At 39.1% G+C, this 19,777-nt stretch overlaps 1 protein-coding gene across 1 annotated transcript; it reads left to right on the top strand.

The window, feature by feature from the left end:
• The first annotated feature begins 7,405 nt into the window (after positions 1 to 7,405).
• LOC120043952 (sideroflexin-5-like) lies at positions 7,406 to 19,146 on the top strand. The gene is made up of 14 exons (XM_038988548.1): positions 7,406 to 7,411; positions 10,445 to 10,513; positions 10,895 to 10,972; positions 11,168 to 11,194; positions 12,682 to 12,736; positions 12,836 to 12,861; positions 13,089 to 13,142; positions 13,290 to 13,346; positions 13,903 to 13,968; positions 14,279 to 14,369; positions 15,247 to 15,362; positions 17,782 to 17,867; positions 18,170 to 18,287; positions 18,490 to 19,146. Exons 1-14 carry the CDS (start codon positions 7,406 to 7,408, stop codon positions 18,565 to 18,567), a joined length of 927 nt encoding a protein of 308 aa, XP_038844476.1. The 3' UTR covers positions 18,568 to 19,146.
• Positions 19,147 to 19,777: the final 631 nt, after the last annotated feature.

Below are 19,777 nucleotides of genomic sequence, written 5' to 3'. Positions count from 1 at the left end.
TTGGCTTTAATGGATTTCGCCTTTGAGTTGTCTCGCTGAAATTTTGTTACTCTTTCAAATGACTGCTCGACTTGTTGACTGCTCGATCCAAACAGCAGACATTGTGGGCTTGTTTAGGAATGCTGTGTTGCATGTATAGCGCCAAATTTTACGTGACGTCATTGTAAATAAGAATTTGTTCTTAACCAACTTGCCTAGTTAAATAAAGGTTACACACACACACACACACACCACACTGACCAACAAGTTATTTTGTTGGCATTTACGTATATGTCCCCATAACCAGTAAAACATACTTTTTTTCCCACTTACTTGCTGTGCTGTTTCGCTGATCAGTTGTTCAGTCATGTACCTACGTTATATATGTATACACGTCAGCTTTGACATCGGTTTTCCACATCGGCGTTAAACTAGACATCGATACCGATGTTGGCATTTTTAGCTAATATCTTCCGATTCCGATATGTTCACCGATATATCGTGCATCCCTACTTCCAACCATTTAAATATACCTCTTCTAATGACTCAAACTAAATTATTCTGCTGCGCTATGTTTGAGGTGAGGGGTGTTGTACAAAATGAGGGGTGTTGTACAAAACAAAGTCATCAGTGATTGAATAATCTGTAACCAATCAGATTATCAAAGCTAATGACATTTTTAAATGGCGCTTTACCCATTTGTGTTCTGGCTCTGGCCCAACCCACCGGTTGCTGGGACCAATCAGAACGGTTAGAAAGTGTTTGCGTTCTAGAAATCGTCAGGGAGGTATTCAGGTCTTAAGGAACTACTCCCCCAAATTGGAGAAAGCAAACAACAAAACATACCGAAAAGCTGCTGTCTTGTTCAATGTAACCAGGTCAAAAATCCCGACCTATGGTTCGCAGTGCTCCCACATAGGGAAATAGAGCCTGCGAGAAGAGCCCTGTGGCCTCAGGCTATTCTGCATGGGAAATGTGGGGACCCGGTGCCCAATTAGGCTACATGTAGCCAATGGGGTAACCCCAGGTTGTTTTCCCCATAGGCGGCGGGACCTCGTCGTTCTATCTAATACCGACTGGGACTATCCAGACTCATTGCGAAGAAGAAACTATCCTCCATGGGTGTGGCGTAGTGTTCGGCTGGAGCAAGGAGTTTGGATAGCCAGGCAAACATCAGATAGTTCATCTCCTAAGAATCTGGGTCATCCTGTTGCAATGTGTGCAAGATTAATGGTCTGTCTACCCTTAGACAGACTATGCCCTTCCCTGGACCACCCATGGCTGTGCCCCTGCCCAGTCATGTAAAGCGCCATTTAAAAATGAAATCCATAGATTAGGCCCTAATGAATTTATTTCAATTGACTGATTTATTTCCATTGACTGATTTTATATTTCGAGGTTGGACGTTAGCACGTTGTGCGTACCACTAATATTGGCCGATTCCGATATGCTCACCCGATATATTGTGCATCCCTAGTCTGAATACTTTCCGAATGCACTGTATGTGAGAATGCTGTTTATTGACTACAGTTCAGCATTCAACACTATTGTTATCTCCAAGATGTACCCTTTGTTCACCCACAACTGAGTGGTTTTGAATGACACAACTCCATCAAGTTTGCTGACGACACCATGGTTGTAGGCCTGATAACCAACAACGACGAGTCAGCCTATAAGGGGAGGTATGTGAACTGGCATTGTGGTGCCAGGACAACAACCTCTCCCTCAACTTCAGCAAAACCAAGGAGTTGATTGTTGACTTCAGGAAGCAGAGTAGGTAACATGCCCTGATCCACATCAACGGGACTGCAGTAGAGAGAGTCAGCAGTTTTAAGTTTCTTGGCGTCCACCTCACGAGGACTTGACATGGACCACAACACCACCACTCTTGTCAAGAGGGTGCAACTGCGTCTCTACACACAGCTGAAGAAAATCGGCATGCCACCCAGTCCTCTCCAAATACTACCTCTTCAAAATATAGAGGGTCCTGACCAGTTGCATCACGGCCTGATACAGGAATTGCTCCATCCACAACCACATGGCCCTCCAGTGGGTGGTGAAGACATCTGTGTACATCACTGGGACCATGCTCCCACCCATCCAGGACATCTACTCAAAATGGTGCCTGAGAAAGGCCTGCAGCATCAAGGACCCACACACCCCAGCCATGAGCTATTCACTCCCTTACCATTGGGCAGACTGTATCGGCTCATGAGGTCTGATGCCAACATGCTCAGGGACAGTTTCCATCTACAAGCCACTAGAATGACCACTTGCACTGACTCTCCGCACCTCAGCACCAGGGTTGGGGTGTAACGGATTACAAAAAAACTAACTGCAATTCATTACCAGCTAAAATATTGTAATCAGATTACAGATATTTTTGAAAAACTAGAATATTACTTCTAGGATAACTTTTAAATTCAGAATTATTTTGGGGACACCTTTCTGTTTTCTCAATGACATTCCAATCAGTATTTTTAAAAAGGCGCATGTTTTAAGTTTGTTCTGCCTGAGCGAGTCTGACCACAAATCAGAGACCACTATGACGACGCACCAAATGCATTTGATGGATCACGGGAAAAGAGAAGGAATAGGCTTTTGTAGGCTACAGTCCAAGCTTTGTATTCCAATGGTGCGACTGCTGTCGGCATCCAAAGATAATCCTACTTGAATAAACGTTTGGAGATAAGGACTACAGCCTTGGTACGTAACCAACGGACGGAAGATACTGATATCTGTTATTATTGATATCTAGACTACATAGCACATTGATGTGAATCACACTGCTGCTCTCATTTATTTGCGCCTTACGGATTGTGGTTGTTGTGGATTGCTGTTCACAAATGTATGTGTATTTTAACCCAATAATGGTTGAATTGAAGAAGTTTAAGCTGCCTATCAATCATTGTTTTTGCGACCATGGGTATATTTATTAGAGAAACCGTTTACAGTTTAAGAATCACACGGAAGCAAGAAGAGCAAAACAAGAGTTTCTATTGAACAAATTCAGGCAGGTCCCTCCCTGTTTCATTCCGTTTGCTTCTGTTTAAGAAACGTTTTGCATCAGAATCAGAGTAATGAATATGCCTCCGGTGGACAGCCAGTGAAAAATACGCTGTTGCAACAGCTGCATAGTCCGGATCCCAGGCTATGGAATGAAAGTTTGAGTTCCATACTGTCAAAAACACGTTTAATTTAAGAAGACCAGGAGTGGGGCTTTTATTTTCTTCATGGAAAATGACCATCTTGTTTTTCACGCGCAAATAGCACTTTTTCGGTAGTGTTCAAGCATGCCATTCCGAGAGCAGCATTTATTTTTCAACTCAAAGCAATGAGCCCAATCAGTCCTCCATAATAAAGGCAGAACTGAGCGATTTCTGTTAGCTGCAAAGTCAAAATAAGCTATATTGTAAAAGTATTTTTGGTATTAATTTAAGGTTATAGTTAGGCATTAGGGTTAGCAGTGTGGTTAAGGTTAGGTTTAAAATCAAATTGTATGACTTTGTGGCTGTGCCAGCTACTAACCTGAGCCTCTTAACCTGTCTGGCACCGGGGTTCCGCTAGCGGAACTCCTCCCACATTCCACTGAAAAGGCAGAGCGCGAAATTCAAAAAATATTTTTGAGAAATATTTAACTTTCACACATTAACAAGTCCAATACAGCAAATGAAAGATACACATCTTGTGAATCCAGTCAACATGTCCGATTTTTAAAATGTTTTACAGCGAAAACACCACATATATTTATGTTAGCTCACCACCAAATACAAAAAAGGACAGACATTTTTCACAGCACAGGTAGCATGCACAAAGCCAACCTAACTAACCAAGAACCAACCAAACTAACCAAGAAACAACTTCAGCAGATGACAGTCTTATAACATGTTATACAATAAATCTATGTTTTGTTCGAAAAATGTGCATATTTGAGGTATAAATCAGTTTTACATTGCAGCTACCATCACAGCTACCGTCAGAAATAGCACCGAAGCAGCCAGAGTAATTACAGACACCAACGTCAAATACCTAAATACTCATCATAAAACGTTTCTGAAAAATCGATGGTGTACAGCAAATTAAAGACAAACATCTTGTGAATCCAGCCAATATTTCCGATTTTTTAAAGTGTTTTACAGCGAAAACACAGTATAGCATTATATTAGCTTACTACAATAGCCTACCACACTACCGCATTCATTCATCAAGGCACGTTAGCGATAGCAATAGGCACGTTAGCGATAGCGAATAAACCAGCAAAAGATATTAATTTTCACTAACCTTCATAAACCTTCATCAGATGACAGTCCTATAACATCAGGTTATACATACACTTATGTTTTGTTCGAAAATGTGCATATTTAGAGCTGAAATCAGTGGTTATACATTGTGCTAACGTAGCATCTTTTTCCCAGAATGTGCGGATATTTTTATGACACTCAACTATTCTGACCAAATAACTATTCATAAACGTTACTAGAAAATACATGTTGTATAGGAAATGATAGATACACTAGTTCTTAATGCAATCGCCGTGTTAGAATTCTAAAAAATAACTTCATTACGACATCCAGCTTAGTTATAGCGAGAGCGTGCCCAAAATCTGGGCGCAAACTACTATTTCACATGTTCGACAGATATATGAAATAGCATCATAAAATGGGTCCTACTTTTGATGATCTTCCATCAGAATGTTGTACAAGGGGTCCTTTGTCCAGAACAATCGTTGTTTGGTTTTAGAATGTCCTCTTCTCCAGTCAATTAGCACGGAAAGCTAGCAAAGTAGCGCAAAGCTCTCCTTCCTGAACAAAGGCACACAACGCAACACGCCTAACGTCCCGAATAAATTTCAATAATCTAATAAAACTATATTGAAAAAACATACTTTACGATGATATTGTCACATTTATCAAATAAAATCAAAGCCGGAGATATTAGTCGTCTATAACGACAGCTTTTCAGAAGGCAATACCAGGTCCCTTCTCGCGCTCTCCAGAAAACAGGAAACTGGTGACACGTCATGCCGAGAGCTTTTATTCGACCCCAGATCAAGTTATACACTCCATTTCTTCTCTCACTGCCTGTCGACATCTAGTGGAAGACGTATGAAGTGCATGTATACTAATAAATATCAAGGACATTTATAGGCAGGCCCTAGAACAGAGCATCGATTTCAGATTTTCCACTTCCTGTCAGGAAGTTTGCTGCAAAATGAGTTCTGTTTTACTCACAGATATAATTCAAACGGTTTTAGAAACTAGAGAGTGTTTTCTATCCAATAGTAATAATAATATGCATATTGTACGAGCAAGAATTGAGTACGAGGCCGTTTAAATTGGGCACGATTTTCCCCCAAAGTGAAAACAGCGCCCTCTGTCCTCAACAGGTTAAGGGGAAAGTGATCAAAAAGTACCTGAAAGTAATCAGATTACAATACTGAGTTTGGTTAATCCTAAAGTTATTACTGATTACAGTTTTGGACAGGTAATTAATAACTGTAGAAGATTACATTTAGAAAGTAACCTACCCACCCTGCTTAGCACACACACACACACACACACACACACACACACACACACACACACACACTCATTCATGCAACACTAGTGCGATTAACCAAAATGTCAATTCGTTTTTTTTCTGAGGTCAATGGACAGCTTTTCTAGAGATATATCAGATCAAACCAGAACTATGTGATGTAGTAGGGAGTTGTAGATTCCAATAGGCCTATATTCTACATAGTTTTGCACAGAAAACGTGGTAATTAATTACAATGACCATAATCCATTGCACGCCTACTTGTCCGTTCTGTGTTTCTTTTACGCCTGCTACGTAAAAGAGACAGAATGCGTGATCGAGAGGGATAGACACCGAGGTATAATAAGGGGGTAGAGAGTATTTGCTTCATGAAGTATCTTTACCTGAAAATACATTAACTAAGCGATTAATAAATAGTATTCAGCAGTCATAAAAGTATGCCTTATTTACATTGAAGAACTACTAAAATAGTGATTTTTGTCAGACAGCATAGCTTGCAGCTCAGAGATTATGACTTGGAATGAAATAATAAAGTCATCAAATTAAACAAATGTAGTATACACAATTTAAATATTTTAAAGTAATGTGAATAAATTAGACTGGAGTTAATAAGTGATAAGCAGTAATGGGCAGTCACTACCATCATGGGACTTATATTAGTGCATTTAATGTTGAAAAAAAAGTAGCGTAATCGAAAACCAACCGACACAGAATCGACCTCAAAAAACACCATTCGCTCAGCACTTTGACACACACACACAATGCCCCCTTCCCCAAAACATGTGTAAATATTGGACAAAATTGTGCCTTCCTGTATTATACTTATGCTAAAATGTTTATTCTACTGAGCCATTACTTTGTGTTCTTATTTCTTATTGTTGCATTGTCGGGAAGGAACCTGCAAGTAAGAATTCCGTAGGACGATGTATACCATGTGTATCCCGTACATAAGACTAATGAACTTGATACTTGAAAGATAGTCATTTACACGGGCTATTGCATGGCTCCAAGTAGTCTCTTCTCACAGCTCCAAGAGGCTTAAGTCTATTTAGACCTCCATTTCGCAACCTCTGATGCAATTGCAAAACCAAAATAATTGTGTTCATGTGAAACATTGAATCATCCTGCAATAGCAATTTAGATTTTTATCATTACAAGCATCCAGTCATTTGATGTCAAACGCTGCATTTATCAATGGGTGATGGAAGGTTTCATTGTTTCACGAATAGAGCATCCGTCCATATGTTGTGGCCCAAAAATCTTCAGCACAGGTTGGCTTACAGTAAAAAAGGCATATGCAGTAACATTTTCAGTTTGTTGCATTATACCAGTTAAAATTAGGCCAGGTCTTGAATCTCACTGACTCCTTTTGCTGCTGCCCGTGATACATCTCTGCTAGCTGTGTGTTGTGTATTCTCTGGAGAACTGTAGCACATGCATAATTAAAGCAGTCTTCTCACATGGAGCCTGTGCTCTTCTCCCAGACAAAACTGGAGCTACAGCAGCGCTGCAGATGTAGGAACTTAATTTGAGCCAGTTGGCTACAGCAGAAAAACAATCCTGCATCAACAGGAAATTTGAATTATATTGTGGGTTATAATTAATGGACAGTTTTGTGGGGATTGATACATTTTTCATAAGGTAAAATCAAGTCTGAAATTTCAAAGTGTAAATTGCTAACTTCAGAAGCCTTTTTCATCTTCAAATACACTACAACTATCTGTATACATGGGCTGTGAAGACATTTATATATGGGCTGTGAGGACACTGAATAACAAGGATACACAGATTTACAGAACGGTAGCTACTGCATTCTTCACAATTACATGTCATTAGAGGTGGAGGAGTGTGTTTTCAATTAAAACGGAATGTAGGAAAGATAATGAAGATGGAGGTACGAACTCTCCTGTCTTTTGCCTTTCGTCTCCTGCCTTTCATAAGTGATGCATGGCTTGAAGGCATCTGATTGAAGCTGCCATGTTTCAGTCCATCTGGTTTGCTAAATTGAATCTTGGCATGCACTGCCATCAGGCCTTTTCAAACTGTTGGCTCACAATGTACGGCCGGGCCCATCTAGTAAGGGGAAGGGGAAAACAAAATATTTCACCACCAAGTTTAGTTTAGTTCATTAGGATCCCCATTAGCTACTGCACATGCAGCAGCTACTCTTCCTGGGGCCCACATAAACGTACAAATACATTAAAGTTCAGAATAGTTAGACAAGGGTTTTTATATATACAGTGGCAAGAAAAAGTATGTGAACTCTTTGGAATTACCTGGACTTCTGCATAATCTGTGTATCCTTTTGTTATTCCGTGTCCTCACAGCCCATATATAAATGTCTTCACAGCCCATATATAAATGTCTTCACAGCCCATATATAAATGTCTTCACAGTCCATGTTTACAGAGGCAGGATCTTAATTTGATCACCCTGTTGCTGGATAACTTGTAGTGTATTTGAGGATGAAAAAGGCTTCTGAAGTTAGTAATTTACACTTAGAAATTTCAGACTTGATTTTACCTTACGAAAAATGTATCAACCCCTACAAAACTGTCCAGATAATTCCAAAGGGTTCACATACTTTTTCTTGCCACTGTGTGTGTGTGTGTGTGTTTGCCAAGAAACTGCCAAGAAATTGCCAAGAAACTGAAGATCTCGTACAACGCTGTATACTACTCCCTTCACAGAACAGAGAAAACTGGCTCTAACCAGAATAGAAAGTGGAGTGGTTTGAGAAACAGACGCCTCACAAGTCCTCAACTGGCAGCTTCATTAAATAGTACCCGCAAAACACCAGTCTCAACATCAACAGTGAAGAGGTGACTCCGGGATGCTGGCCTTCTAGGCAGAGTTGCAAAGGAAAAAGCCATATCTCAGACTGGCCAATAAAAAGAAAAGATTAAGATGGGGGAAAAAAAACACACACTGGACAGAGGAACTCTGCCGGTACGAGATCTTCAGTTTCTTGGCCATTTGGAATAGCCTTCATTTCTCAGAACAAGAATAGACTGACGAGTTTCAGAAGAAAGTTATTTGTTTCTGGCCATTTTGAGCCTGTAATCGAACCCACAAATGCTGATGCTCCAGATACTCAATTAGTCTAAAGAAGGTCAGTTTTAATGCTTCTTTAATCAGAACAACAGTTTTCAGATGTGCTAACATAATTGCCAAAGTGTTTTCTAATGATCAATTAGCCTTTTAAAACGATAAACTTGGATTAGCTAACACAACGTGCCACTGGAACACAGGAGAGATGGTTGCTGATAATGGGCCTCTGTACACCTACATAGATATTCCATAAAAAATCTGCCTTTTCCAACTACAATAGTCATTTACAACATTATCTACACTGTATTTCTGATCAATTTGATGTTATTTTAATGGACATAAAATGTGCTTTTCTTTCAAAAACAAGAACATTTCTAAGTGACCTCAAACTTTTGAACGGTAGTGTATATCTCATTCTAAAAATAAATATAAAATAAGAGCAGTGGTGAAAAAAGTACCCAAACTGTCATACTTGAGTAAAAGTAAAGATCCCTTAATTGAGAATTACTCAAGTAAAAGTGAAAGTCACCCAGTAAAATACTACTTGAGTAAAAGTCTGAAGGTTTTAAATATACTTAAGTATCAAAATTAAATGTAATAGCTAAAATATACTAAAGTATTGAGAGTAAGTATAAATCATTTAAAATTCCCTATATTAAGCAAACCAGACTGCACCATTTTCTTGTTTTAATTTATTTACGGATAGCCAGGTTCACACTCCAACACTCAGACATCATTTGCAAAAAAACTAAGCATTTGTGTTTATTGAGTCCGCCAGATCAGAGGTAATAGGGATGACCATGGATGTTCTCTTGATAAGTGCATGAATTTGTCCTGCTAGCCATTCGAAATGTAACGAGTACATTTCAGGGAAAATGTATGGAGTAAAATGTACATTATTTTCTTTAGGAATGTAGTGAAGTAAAAGTTGTCAAATATAAAAAGTAAAGTACAGATACCCCCAAAAAATAATTAAGTAGTATTTTAAAGTATTTTTACTTAAGTACTTTACACCTCTGAATAAGAGTTATATATTGGAAAGATACCAAGAGACACAAGAGACATATAACCAAGTAAGAAGGACTCTGCGATAGAGGGGTGACGAAAACATGCTCAAGTGCACTGTCTTAAGAGTCAACCCACACATCTGTTCTGTCTTACTTTGTATCCCTCACATATTTTCTAGTAATTTAACTCTAAACAACAGTTAGCAGCTTAACCACTTCTCTTCAATCCACATCATTTGAAATTGAGACGTTGATTCATTATTTAAATGTTGAATTTGGGTACCCACAAACGACACGTTATTAAAGATCATCTGCTTAATGACTATACGACAAATGTATTAAGGCATTCATAAAGTATTCATAAGCCCTACATAGCTTCACAAAGCATTTGTAAGTAATATAATACTACTTAAAGGTTGATATAAATTGTCCTTACGTCTGCTGCTTTGGAAAATGTTGCATAACCTTTTTGTCACCCTTCACATAACATGTGATTTGGAGGATTTCTGAGGCATCCATATTTGCCTTATGAAGGGTTTATGAAGGCTTCATTGAGCCTTAAAAGTTATCTTTTGTTTAGAGTGGGACTGGATTATTGAAGATGTGCACAAGCAATTTAGTTACTATCATTAATGGTATTCAATAAAGGAATGAATTGGGTGGTTTGAGTTTTGTCCTGCGAGGTCCCACCCACTCTGTGCACCACTGATAATGTACGTAGCCATTGAAGATGTTCTCTCCCTCTTTCCCCTGATTTCCCCCTCATTCTGTCCCCCTCACGTACAAGTGTGCTACCTATTTACAGAGAGATGGGGTGTTAAGATTTGGTTAGCTCATCAAGAATTAACTACTTGCTTTGTCTTTTCCAGAGTTCATTTCTTGGCCGGCTGAAACACTTTGTAGAGATCATTGACCCCAGCACACTCTTTGTGTCTGAGGTAAGGTACAGTTGAAAACATCAATCCACGTACTGTTTTACTTCTTCAGCAATTGGTTTTTGTAAAAGACCAGATTTATATATGAGACTTGGGAACTGTGGCAACAGGAGAATACCGTCCAATACTTTAGATCTGGAATCAAATCAGATAACACAGGGTCGGACTGGGAACAAAAATTGGCCCACAAATTTCTCATACACCAGCCCATTTTTCCCTCAAAGGCCCCATTTAGCCCATTGTTAATTCTGCTCAAAATAATTTTGGGACAGGCCCACTGGGCAAAAGAAGCCCTATTTCCTTCTATGAGATAACACATTAACTCGAAACCTAACTACCTATTTTTAATTATCTTGTTGACTCAAATGACACTTATCTCTCCAGAGACGATTGACAGAATGCATTAAGCTCCTGGATGAATTTAAACATGGAACACTACCACCTGGAGTTTCTGATCTACAGGTTAGCTTTTTGTTATCAGAAATTCCTTTGTCAGTGTTACAGAATATATACTTTTCCAAAATGTAATTTGATGTTAAGCATAATGTTTATGACACTTGCAATATGTAGCTGTAACACACTCCATACATTCAGCTGCCCAACATTTCCCCTCACTGCTCTGCACTGAAACAGCTGTGTTTTTTTTTTACTATTTAGCTATGGGAAGCCCAAAAGGTCAAGCAGGTAAGTTGTGGCACACGTCTGTTCGTATAAAGCAGTCTGACCACATTTTGACCCCATGTACAGTTGAAGTCGGACGTTTACATACACCTTAGCCAAATACATTTAAACTCAGTTTTTCACAATTCCTGACATTTAATCCCAGTAAAAATTCCCTGTCTTAGGTCAGTTAGGATCACCACTTTATTTTAAGAATGTGAAATGTCAGATTAATAGTAGAGAGAATGATTTATTTCAGCTTTTATTTATTTCATCACATTCCCAGTGGGTCAGAAGTTTACATACACTCAATTAGTATTTGGTAGCATTGCTTTTAAATTGTTTAACTTGGGTCAAACGCTTTGGGTAGCCTTCCACAAGCGTCCCACAATAAGTTGGGTGAATTTTGGCCCATTCCTGGTGTAACTGAGGCAGGTTTGTATGCATCCTTGCTCGCACACGCTTTTTCAGTTCTGCCCAGAAATGTTATATTGGATTGAGGTCAGGGCTTTGTGATGGCCACTCCAATACCTTGACTTTGTTGTCCTTAAGCCATTTTGTCACAACTTTGGAAGTATGCTTGGGGTCATTGTCCATTTGGAAGACCTATTTGCGACCAAGCTTTAACTTCCTGACAGATGTCTTGAGATGTTGCTTCAGTATATCCACATAATTTTCCTTTGTTTCATCAGACCAGAGGTCATTTCTCCAAAAAGTACGATCTTTGTCCCCATATAGATACTTTTGTACCTGTTTCCTCCAGAATCTTCACAAGGTCTTTTGATGTTGTTCTGGGATTGATTTGCACTTTTTGCACCTAAGTATGTTCATCTCTAGGAGACAGAACGCGTCTCCTTCCAAATCAAATCAAATTGTATTTCCTGAGTGGTATGACGGCAACATGGTCCCATGGTGCTTGTACTTGCGTACTATTGTTTGTACAGATGAATGTGGTACCATCAGGCGTTTGGAAATTGATCCCAAGGATGAACCAGACTTGTGGAGGTCTACAATTTTCTTTCTGAGGTCTTGGATGATTTCTTTTGATTTTCCCATGATGTCAAGCAAAGAGGCACTGAGTTTGAAGGTAGGCCTTGAAATACATCCACAAGTACACCTCCAATTGACTGAAATTATGTCAATTAGCCTATCAGAAGCTTCTAAAGCCATGACATCATTTTCTGGAATTTTCCAAGCTGTTTAAAGGCACAGTCAACTTAGTGTATGTAAACTTCTGACCCACTGGAATTGTGATACAGTGAAATAATCTGTCTGTAAACAATTGTTGGAAAAATTACTTGTGTCAAGCACAAAGTAGATGTCCTAACAACTTGCCAAAGCTATAGTTTGTTAACAAGAAATTTGTGGAGTGGTTGAAAAACGAGTTTTAATTACTCCAACCTAAGTGTATGTAAACTTCTGACTTCAACTGTATGTATTGCCATACATACATTTTCCCTCTCTTCTTTGAAGCATGATGATGTCACACTCTTTCTCATATCTGAATGCAGGCCATTATTCATCCTGACACAGGAGAGAAGATTTTCATGCCTTTTCGAATGTCAGGTATGGAACGAATGTCAGGAAGATTTTCACCAGAGTGACTTTTATTTTGTTAATGGTAATTTTGACACTGATTTTATATATATTTTTGCATCTAAACAGGTTATGTCCCATTTGGAACACCAATTGTAAGTCTTATATGAAATTATTACTGTATTTCATATGTGTCTATGGATACAATATTCAACTTTGTCCTGAAGTTGATTACTGTATGTAAATACGTGTAACAGCTGTTATGGTTATTTGTTTAACTGTTGGTTGTACTGACTTTTTGGGGTTGAGGGAAGCAGTCATTCTGGAGACCTTGCAGGACTAGAGCAGTTGCACTATTGTCTCTCTATCTGGCCTCATCTAGGTTGTGGGCCTTCTTCTTCCAAATCAGACTGTGGTATCCACCATTTTCTGGCAGGTAAAGACACGACAAGCAACCTTTTCAACAATAACGGTCCCATGTTAATATCCACATTGGATACGCTCTCCTTCCCAGTGAGGTAAAGTGATGTAATTGAATTTCACTGATTTTTTTATTTATTTTTATATATTTTTCTCCTTTCAGTGGCTTAACCAGAGTCACAATGCCTGTGTCAACTACTCAAACCGCAATGCTACTAAGGTAGTGTATGATGCTACTAAGGTAGTGTATGATGCTACCAAGGTAGTGTATGATGCTACCAAGGTAGTGTATGATGCTACCAAGGTAGTGTATGAGAGGACCATTTATATTATTTATGGCTTGATTCTCAGAAAAGCTATTGAATTACAATTCTATGTAAGTGTTTTTTGGTCCACATACTGTGCTGCTCCATAGAAACTAGCACTGCGTCTCCTGCATCTGGTACTGTAGATTTCCTTCAATTTAGCCATGGCTCATGTCCATTAGGCACCAAATAGAAGGAAATGGACTGAAACAGCGAGGGACTACCTGGACTTGTGCAATAAGAGACATACATGTTTGTTTTCCGTTGCAAAAACGTTTAGCTATGGTTTGCTCGAATTAACACCACCCAGATGTACAGTATAGAAAGTGTTTTGAACATATGACTGACGTCAAAGTGTACATTTTTTCATTCACGGTTTTGGTATTCAAGAGAGCGATTTTAGCCGGTGTTAGTGAGTCTTACGTAAGAGGCTGTGAGATACTAAGTCATTCATGTTGTTGTTCATATTAGCCTACACCGTCATCCACGTTTCTTCAAGGTTACTTCGGAGCTGTGACCAGTGCTGTCTCCCTTGCGGTCAGTTGATGATTATTATACATTTATGGTAATGAATATTCAGTTTCAGCGATTCTGTCCTGCCTATTTCTGCTATATGTAACGTGTTAAATGGGTTTAGAGCACAGGCGGCCAATAGCACCTTAATTGGGGAGGACAGGCTCATAGTGATGGCTGAAACGGAATGAATGGAATAGTATGAAACACATCAAATACATGGTTTCCATGTGTTTGATACCATTCCATTCCAGCCATTATAATGAGCCGCCCTCCCCTCAGCAGCCTCCTGTGGTTTTCGAGTGTATCCTAACATTTGTGCTGTGTTGTTTAGGTAGGACTGAATGTACTGATTCAGAAAGCCAACAGGTTGAGTCCAGCATCCCGGATGATAATACAGAGACTCATCCCTTTCCCAGCTGTGGGTAAGTATTCGTAAATAATTAAATAAAAACACATTAATATAGTGTTAATGTGAACATCTAGGCTTGATTTAACATCAGTTTATCACAATGTAATATGAGCTACAGGTGCAAATTAATAGGCTGCACTGCGTTTACTTTTGGGATCATTCTCCGTCTGTCCTGTATGTAGGTCTGCTTTTTATTAATAGAGCTTTGCTATAAATGCATCAATCACAGGGATAAATCACCTTTAACAAGAGCCGCAAATAAATTGGTGTCAGAGGAGGCAGAGTTTTGCTGCTGGTTTCTTCTCCATACGCTTTGTATGGTTAGCATTGTGTAGCTAATAGCTATCCTCCTACTACATAGATCTCTGTTCAAGATTGTCAAGGTTGTACTATACGCTCTCCCCAGTTGTAAATGTGAAACCTATGTGCTTACTAAGAGCCTGTCTATAGACCTCACGTGCTGAAGTGGAATACGCCAAACAAATCAAGATGAAATGGATACATTGGCCCTGTTGGAATACTCTTAAAATGCATCCTTCCTTCCTGCCATCCCTTAAGTAGTCGGCGGCAGGGAGCCTAGCGGTTAGAGCGTCGTTGGTTCAAAAACTGGAGTTGACAAGGTGAAAGATCTGATGTGCCCGTGAGCAAGGCACTCAACCCTAATTTTCTCCTGGGTCGCGGTACTATTATGGCTGACCCTGTAAAAAAATAAACATTTCACTGCACCTATCCGACTATTCTAGTTGTCTCGTAGTGTCAGATTAGTGATTTACTTCAAGAATGGGAGGAAGGAAAGATATGTTTTTAAGAGTATTCAAATGGGTAGGTCTCAATCTCAGCTGAATGTCAGGCATTGCCACTATCACGACCAGTATTCTCTGCTTACTCAGCCAGTGCCAACATTTGCAACGTGGGCCTCATGAGGCACAATGAGCTGTCGGAGGGCGTCGACGTGCTGGACGAAAATGGGAACATATTGGGCTCCTCAAAGATTGCTGCCAAACATGTGAGTGGCTTGTCATCAGTGAGACCTCTCACACAAGCCTTTATAAGAACACTGTTTCCTTCCTGGCCATAGAGAGAAAATGAATGGAGTCATTCCACTAGCTAGCTATCAAGCATACTGTGCAGATACAGTGCCTTCAGAAAGTATGCATACCTCTTGACTTATTCCACATTTTGTTGTGTTAAAGCCAGAAAAAAGACGGCTAAATCGGTCCGCTAATATACAGCATCAGTCAAAAGTTTGGACACACCTACTCATTCAAGTGTTTTTCTTTATTTTTACTATTTTCTACATTGTAGAATAATAATTATGACAAGAACAGCTCATAATATGGACTTGGTCTTTTACCAAATAGGGCTATCTTCTGTATATCAACCCTACCTTGTCACAACACAACTGATTGGCTGAAACGCATTAAGGCGGCACACCTGTTAATCGAAATGCATTTCAGGTGACTACCTCATGAAGCTGGTTGAGAGAATGCCAAGAGTGTTCAAAGCTGTCTTCAAGGCAAAGGGTGGCTATTTTGAAGAATCTCAAATATAAAATATATTTTGATTTGTTTAACACTTTTTATGCTTACTACATGATTCCATATGTGTTATTTCATAGTTTTGATGTCTTCACTGTTATTCTACAATGTAGAAAATAGTTCAAATAAAGAAAAACCCTTGAATGAGTAGGTGTGTCCAAACTTTTGACTGGTACTGTATATTTTTATTAATATATTTTTTGAATTGAGATTTTTCAGGGGGCGCCCCTACTATGACAATATTTGTACATTTATTACATGTATTATTAATCTTTAAGCTCTGTCAAGTTGGTTGTTGATCATTGATAGACAGCCATTTTCAAGTCTTGCCATAGATTTTTAAGACGATTTAAGTCAAGACTGTAACTAGGCATCTCAAGAACTTTCCATATTGTCTTGGTAACCAACTCCATTGTATATATTTGGCCTTGTGTTGTAGGTTATTGTCCTGCTGAAAGGTAAATGTATCTCCGTGTTTGTTGGAAAGCAGACTGAAACAGGTTTTCCTCTAGGATTTCCCCTAGCTCTATTCCATTTATTTTTATTGAAAAAAAACCTCCCTAGTCCTTACCGATGACAAGCATACCCATAACATGATGCAGACACCAACATGCTTTAAAATGTGAAGAGTGGTACTCAGCGATGTGTTGGATTTGTCCCAAACATAACACTTTGTATTCAGGACATAAAGTTAATTTCTTTGCCACATTTTTTGTAGTTTTACTTCAGTGCCTTATTGCAAACAGGATGCATGTTTTTTGAATATTTTGTATTCTGTACAGGCTCCCTTCTTTTCACTCTGTCATTTAAGTTAGTATTGTGGAGTAACTACAATGTTGTTGATCCATCCTGTTTTCTCCTATCATGGCCATTAAACTGTTTTAAAGTCACCATTGGCCTCATTGTGAAATCACTGAGCGGTTTCCTTCCTCTCCAGCAACTGAGTGAGGAAGGACACCTGTATCTTTGTAGTGACTGGGTGTATTAATACACCATTCAAAGTGTAATTAATAACCACCGTGCTCAAAGAGATATTCAATGTCTGCTTTTTTATTTTTACCCAACTACCAATAGGTGCCCTTCTTTGCGAGGCATTGGAAAACCTCCCTGGTCTTTGTGGTTGAATCTGTGTTTAACATTCACTGCTCGACTGAGGGACCTTTACAATTGTCTGTATGTGTGGGGTACACAGATGAGGTAGTCATTCAAAAATCATGTTAAACACTATTATTGCACACAGAGTGAATCCATGCAACTTATGTGACTTATTAAGCAAATATTTACTTATGAACTTATTTAGGCTTGCCATAACATTTCAGCTTTTCATTTTTAATTAATTTATAAAAAATTCTGAAAACATAATTCCACTTTGACATTATGGGGTATTGTGTGTAGGCCAGACAATTTTAAATTCAGGCAGTAACACAAAATGTGGAAAAGTCAAGGTGCTTGAATACTTTCTGAAAGCACTGTATATCAAATTCATTGTTTTAGCATATTCAATCAGTATTTAGAATGAAAGATACCCTGACCAAGATGGCCATCCTGTAATCATGGCCATTCTAGTGTTCTATTTAGTTCTCTGTTCCTGGCAAAATATTTTGTCTGCAAACTGTTGATATTTTATATTCGATGCAAAATGTGTATTTTTAATGTGTGGAGAATCAGTTTCTGAATAGTCTGTCTGTGACTGAAGTCAGTACGATTCTTCATATGAGGTTCAATAAAGGAAGTAAATTATAATTTATTATTAGTCTAACATATTTGTGTTTTTCCTCATATGTCCATATGCTGCATCCTTCAAACCTCATGGGATGTGGAATTTAATCCAACATATTGCAATGTTTTGAATTGAAGCATGTGCACAATATTGTTCTTTCCCCCCAGGCAATTATGGAGACGGCCTTTACCAGAGTGGTCCTCCCGATGCCAATCTTTGTCCTTCCTCCCATCATTATGTCCTACCTAGAAAAGTATGTCATGCTTCTAGATGGGTCAGAAATATTTAGTGTACTGCCTTGTCTAGTCCCTGCATTAATGTCAGAATAGTGTCAGTTGAGTTATGGTCATCCCAATACGTAAAGCCTGAAAAATAGGGTCCCGGATAAGACAATGTTTTCAACAGATGAACATTCTGTGCCATTTCATTTTTTGGCAGGGTGGAGGTGTTGACAATTACTATTGTAATCATGTGTAAGAAATGTTGTATTAGTGTTGAGATTGTACTCAATACAAATGCCAATATCAAATGTGTGCTTCCCTTCATGTCTGTTAGACTTCCATTGCTGCAGACGAATCGGAGGCTGTTGCTGCCCATCCACAGCCTGGTGTGTCTGGCTACCTTCAGCCTCTCCCTGCCCCTGGCCATCAGCCTATTCCCACAGATGTCTCAGGTACTACTGCTGCTGCTATCCCTGAAGGCTCGCTGGACAGCTGGGAGGAATTAACCTCATACACACTTCACTTGTCTCTCTTGTAATTAAGAACGAATGATAAAGGTTCTGGGTTTAGAGGTACTGTGACGGGCTATTAGGTGTTGCAGACGGTTGGTAGGCGTATTGTGTGCTTACATCTTTCTCTGGCCAACTTCAACAGATAGAGGTGTCTCAGCTTGAGCCGGAGATTGCAATGGCAACCGATTGCAAGGTGGTGACCTACAACAAGGGACTGTGATGACTGGCCCCCGAGGAGAGAGTAGAGGACAGGGCACTGAACAGCGGTGCAAATTAGCCTCCTTTTTGACTGGCTGTAACGGACACTCCAGGTCTCTCTCTGGTGTAGGGTGAAGTTGCCCCTAGACGCTGATCTTGGCTCAGTTTTGTATTTTCCCACTAATGGATTGGGGAAGGGAAGCTTATCCCAGATCTGAACCTAGGAGAAACTTCACCCTGGATCTCTGTCTCCCATAGCCTAACATGGTAACAGCTCCAGGCACTTTTTGCTGCATTAAAATAGTGTAGCATAGATAATGTACTGTCTTAATCAATGGTTTTAATACAACACATTCCATGGATTGTGAAAATTATGCAAATCAGTAAGGATTGAGGGAGGTTAATGGAACAATATCGTAGTAATATGTTATGATGAAACTTTATAATGTTATGCCCATACCAGCTATTTCGCAATTGGTCATGCTGATCAACCCAATTGTTTACATTTTTAAGAGATGTTTTTATTGTTGACCCAAAGTTGTTTTTTCTAAAGTAAAAAATAAAATCTAAAATAGTTTTACAATCACATCAATCAGTGTTGAGTGATAGATCCAGATAGACTGTTACATACCCCTTGACTTATTCCACATTGTCTTGTTACAGCCTGAATTCAAAATGGATTAGATAGATTTGTTTTCTCTCACCCATCTACACACAATACCCCATAATGACAAAGTGAAAACATGTTTTTAGAAATGTTTGCAACTTTATTGGGAATTAAATACAGAAATATCTCATTTACATAAGTATTCACACCCCTGAGTCAATCACATGTTAGAATCACCTTTGGCAGTGATTACAGCTGTAAGTCTCTAAGAGCTTTGCACACCTGGATTGTACAATATTTACACATTCTTTTTTTTTTTATTCTTCAAGCTCTGTCAAGTTGGTTGTTGATCATTGCTAAACATCCATTTAAGTCTAGCCATAGATTTTCAAGCCTAATTAAGTCAACTGGAAGTAGGCCACTCAGGAACATTCAATGTTGTCTTGGTAAGCAACTCCAGTGTATATTTGGCCTTGTGTTTTAGGTTATTGTCCTGCTAAAAGGTTGTTGATCCATCCTCCGTTTTCTCCTATCACAGCCATTAAACTCTGTAACTGTTTTCAAGTCACCATTGGCCGGCCTCATGGGGTAATCCCTGAGCGATTTCCTTCCTCTCCGGCAACTG

The sequence above is a fragment of the Salvelinus namaycush genome, chromosome 3 (genome assembly GCF_016432855.1).
Source record: "Salvelinus namaycush isolate Seneca chromosome 3, SaNama_1.0, whole genome shotgun sequence".
NCBI lineage: Eukaryota > Metazoa > Chordata > Actinopteri > Salmoniformes > Salmonidae > Salvelinus > Salvelinus namaycush.
This window is presented reverse-complemented; position numbering and strand designations above follow the sequence as displayed.

What these genes read in the sequence shown, in the direction of transcription:
- LOC120043952 (XM_038988548.1), top strand. An exon ending in CAAACCGCAATGCTACTAAG is followed by an intron (nt 13,347 to 13,902) that starts GTAGTGTATGAT and finishes TGTTCATATTAG; the next exon opens with CCTACACCGTCATCCACGTT. An exon ending in ATTATGTCCTACCTAGAAAA is followed by an intron (nt 17,868 to 18,169) that starts GTATGTCATGCT and finishes CATGTCTGTTAG; the next exon opens with ACTTCCATTGCTGCAGACGA.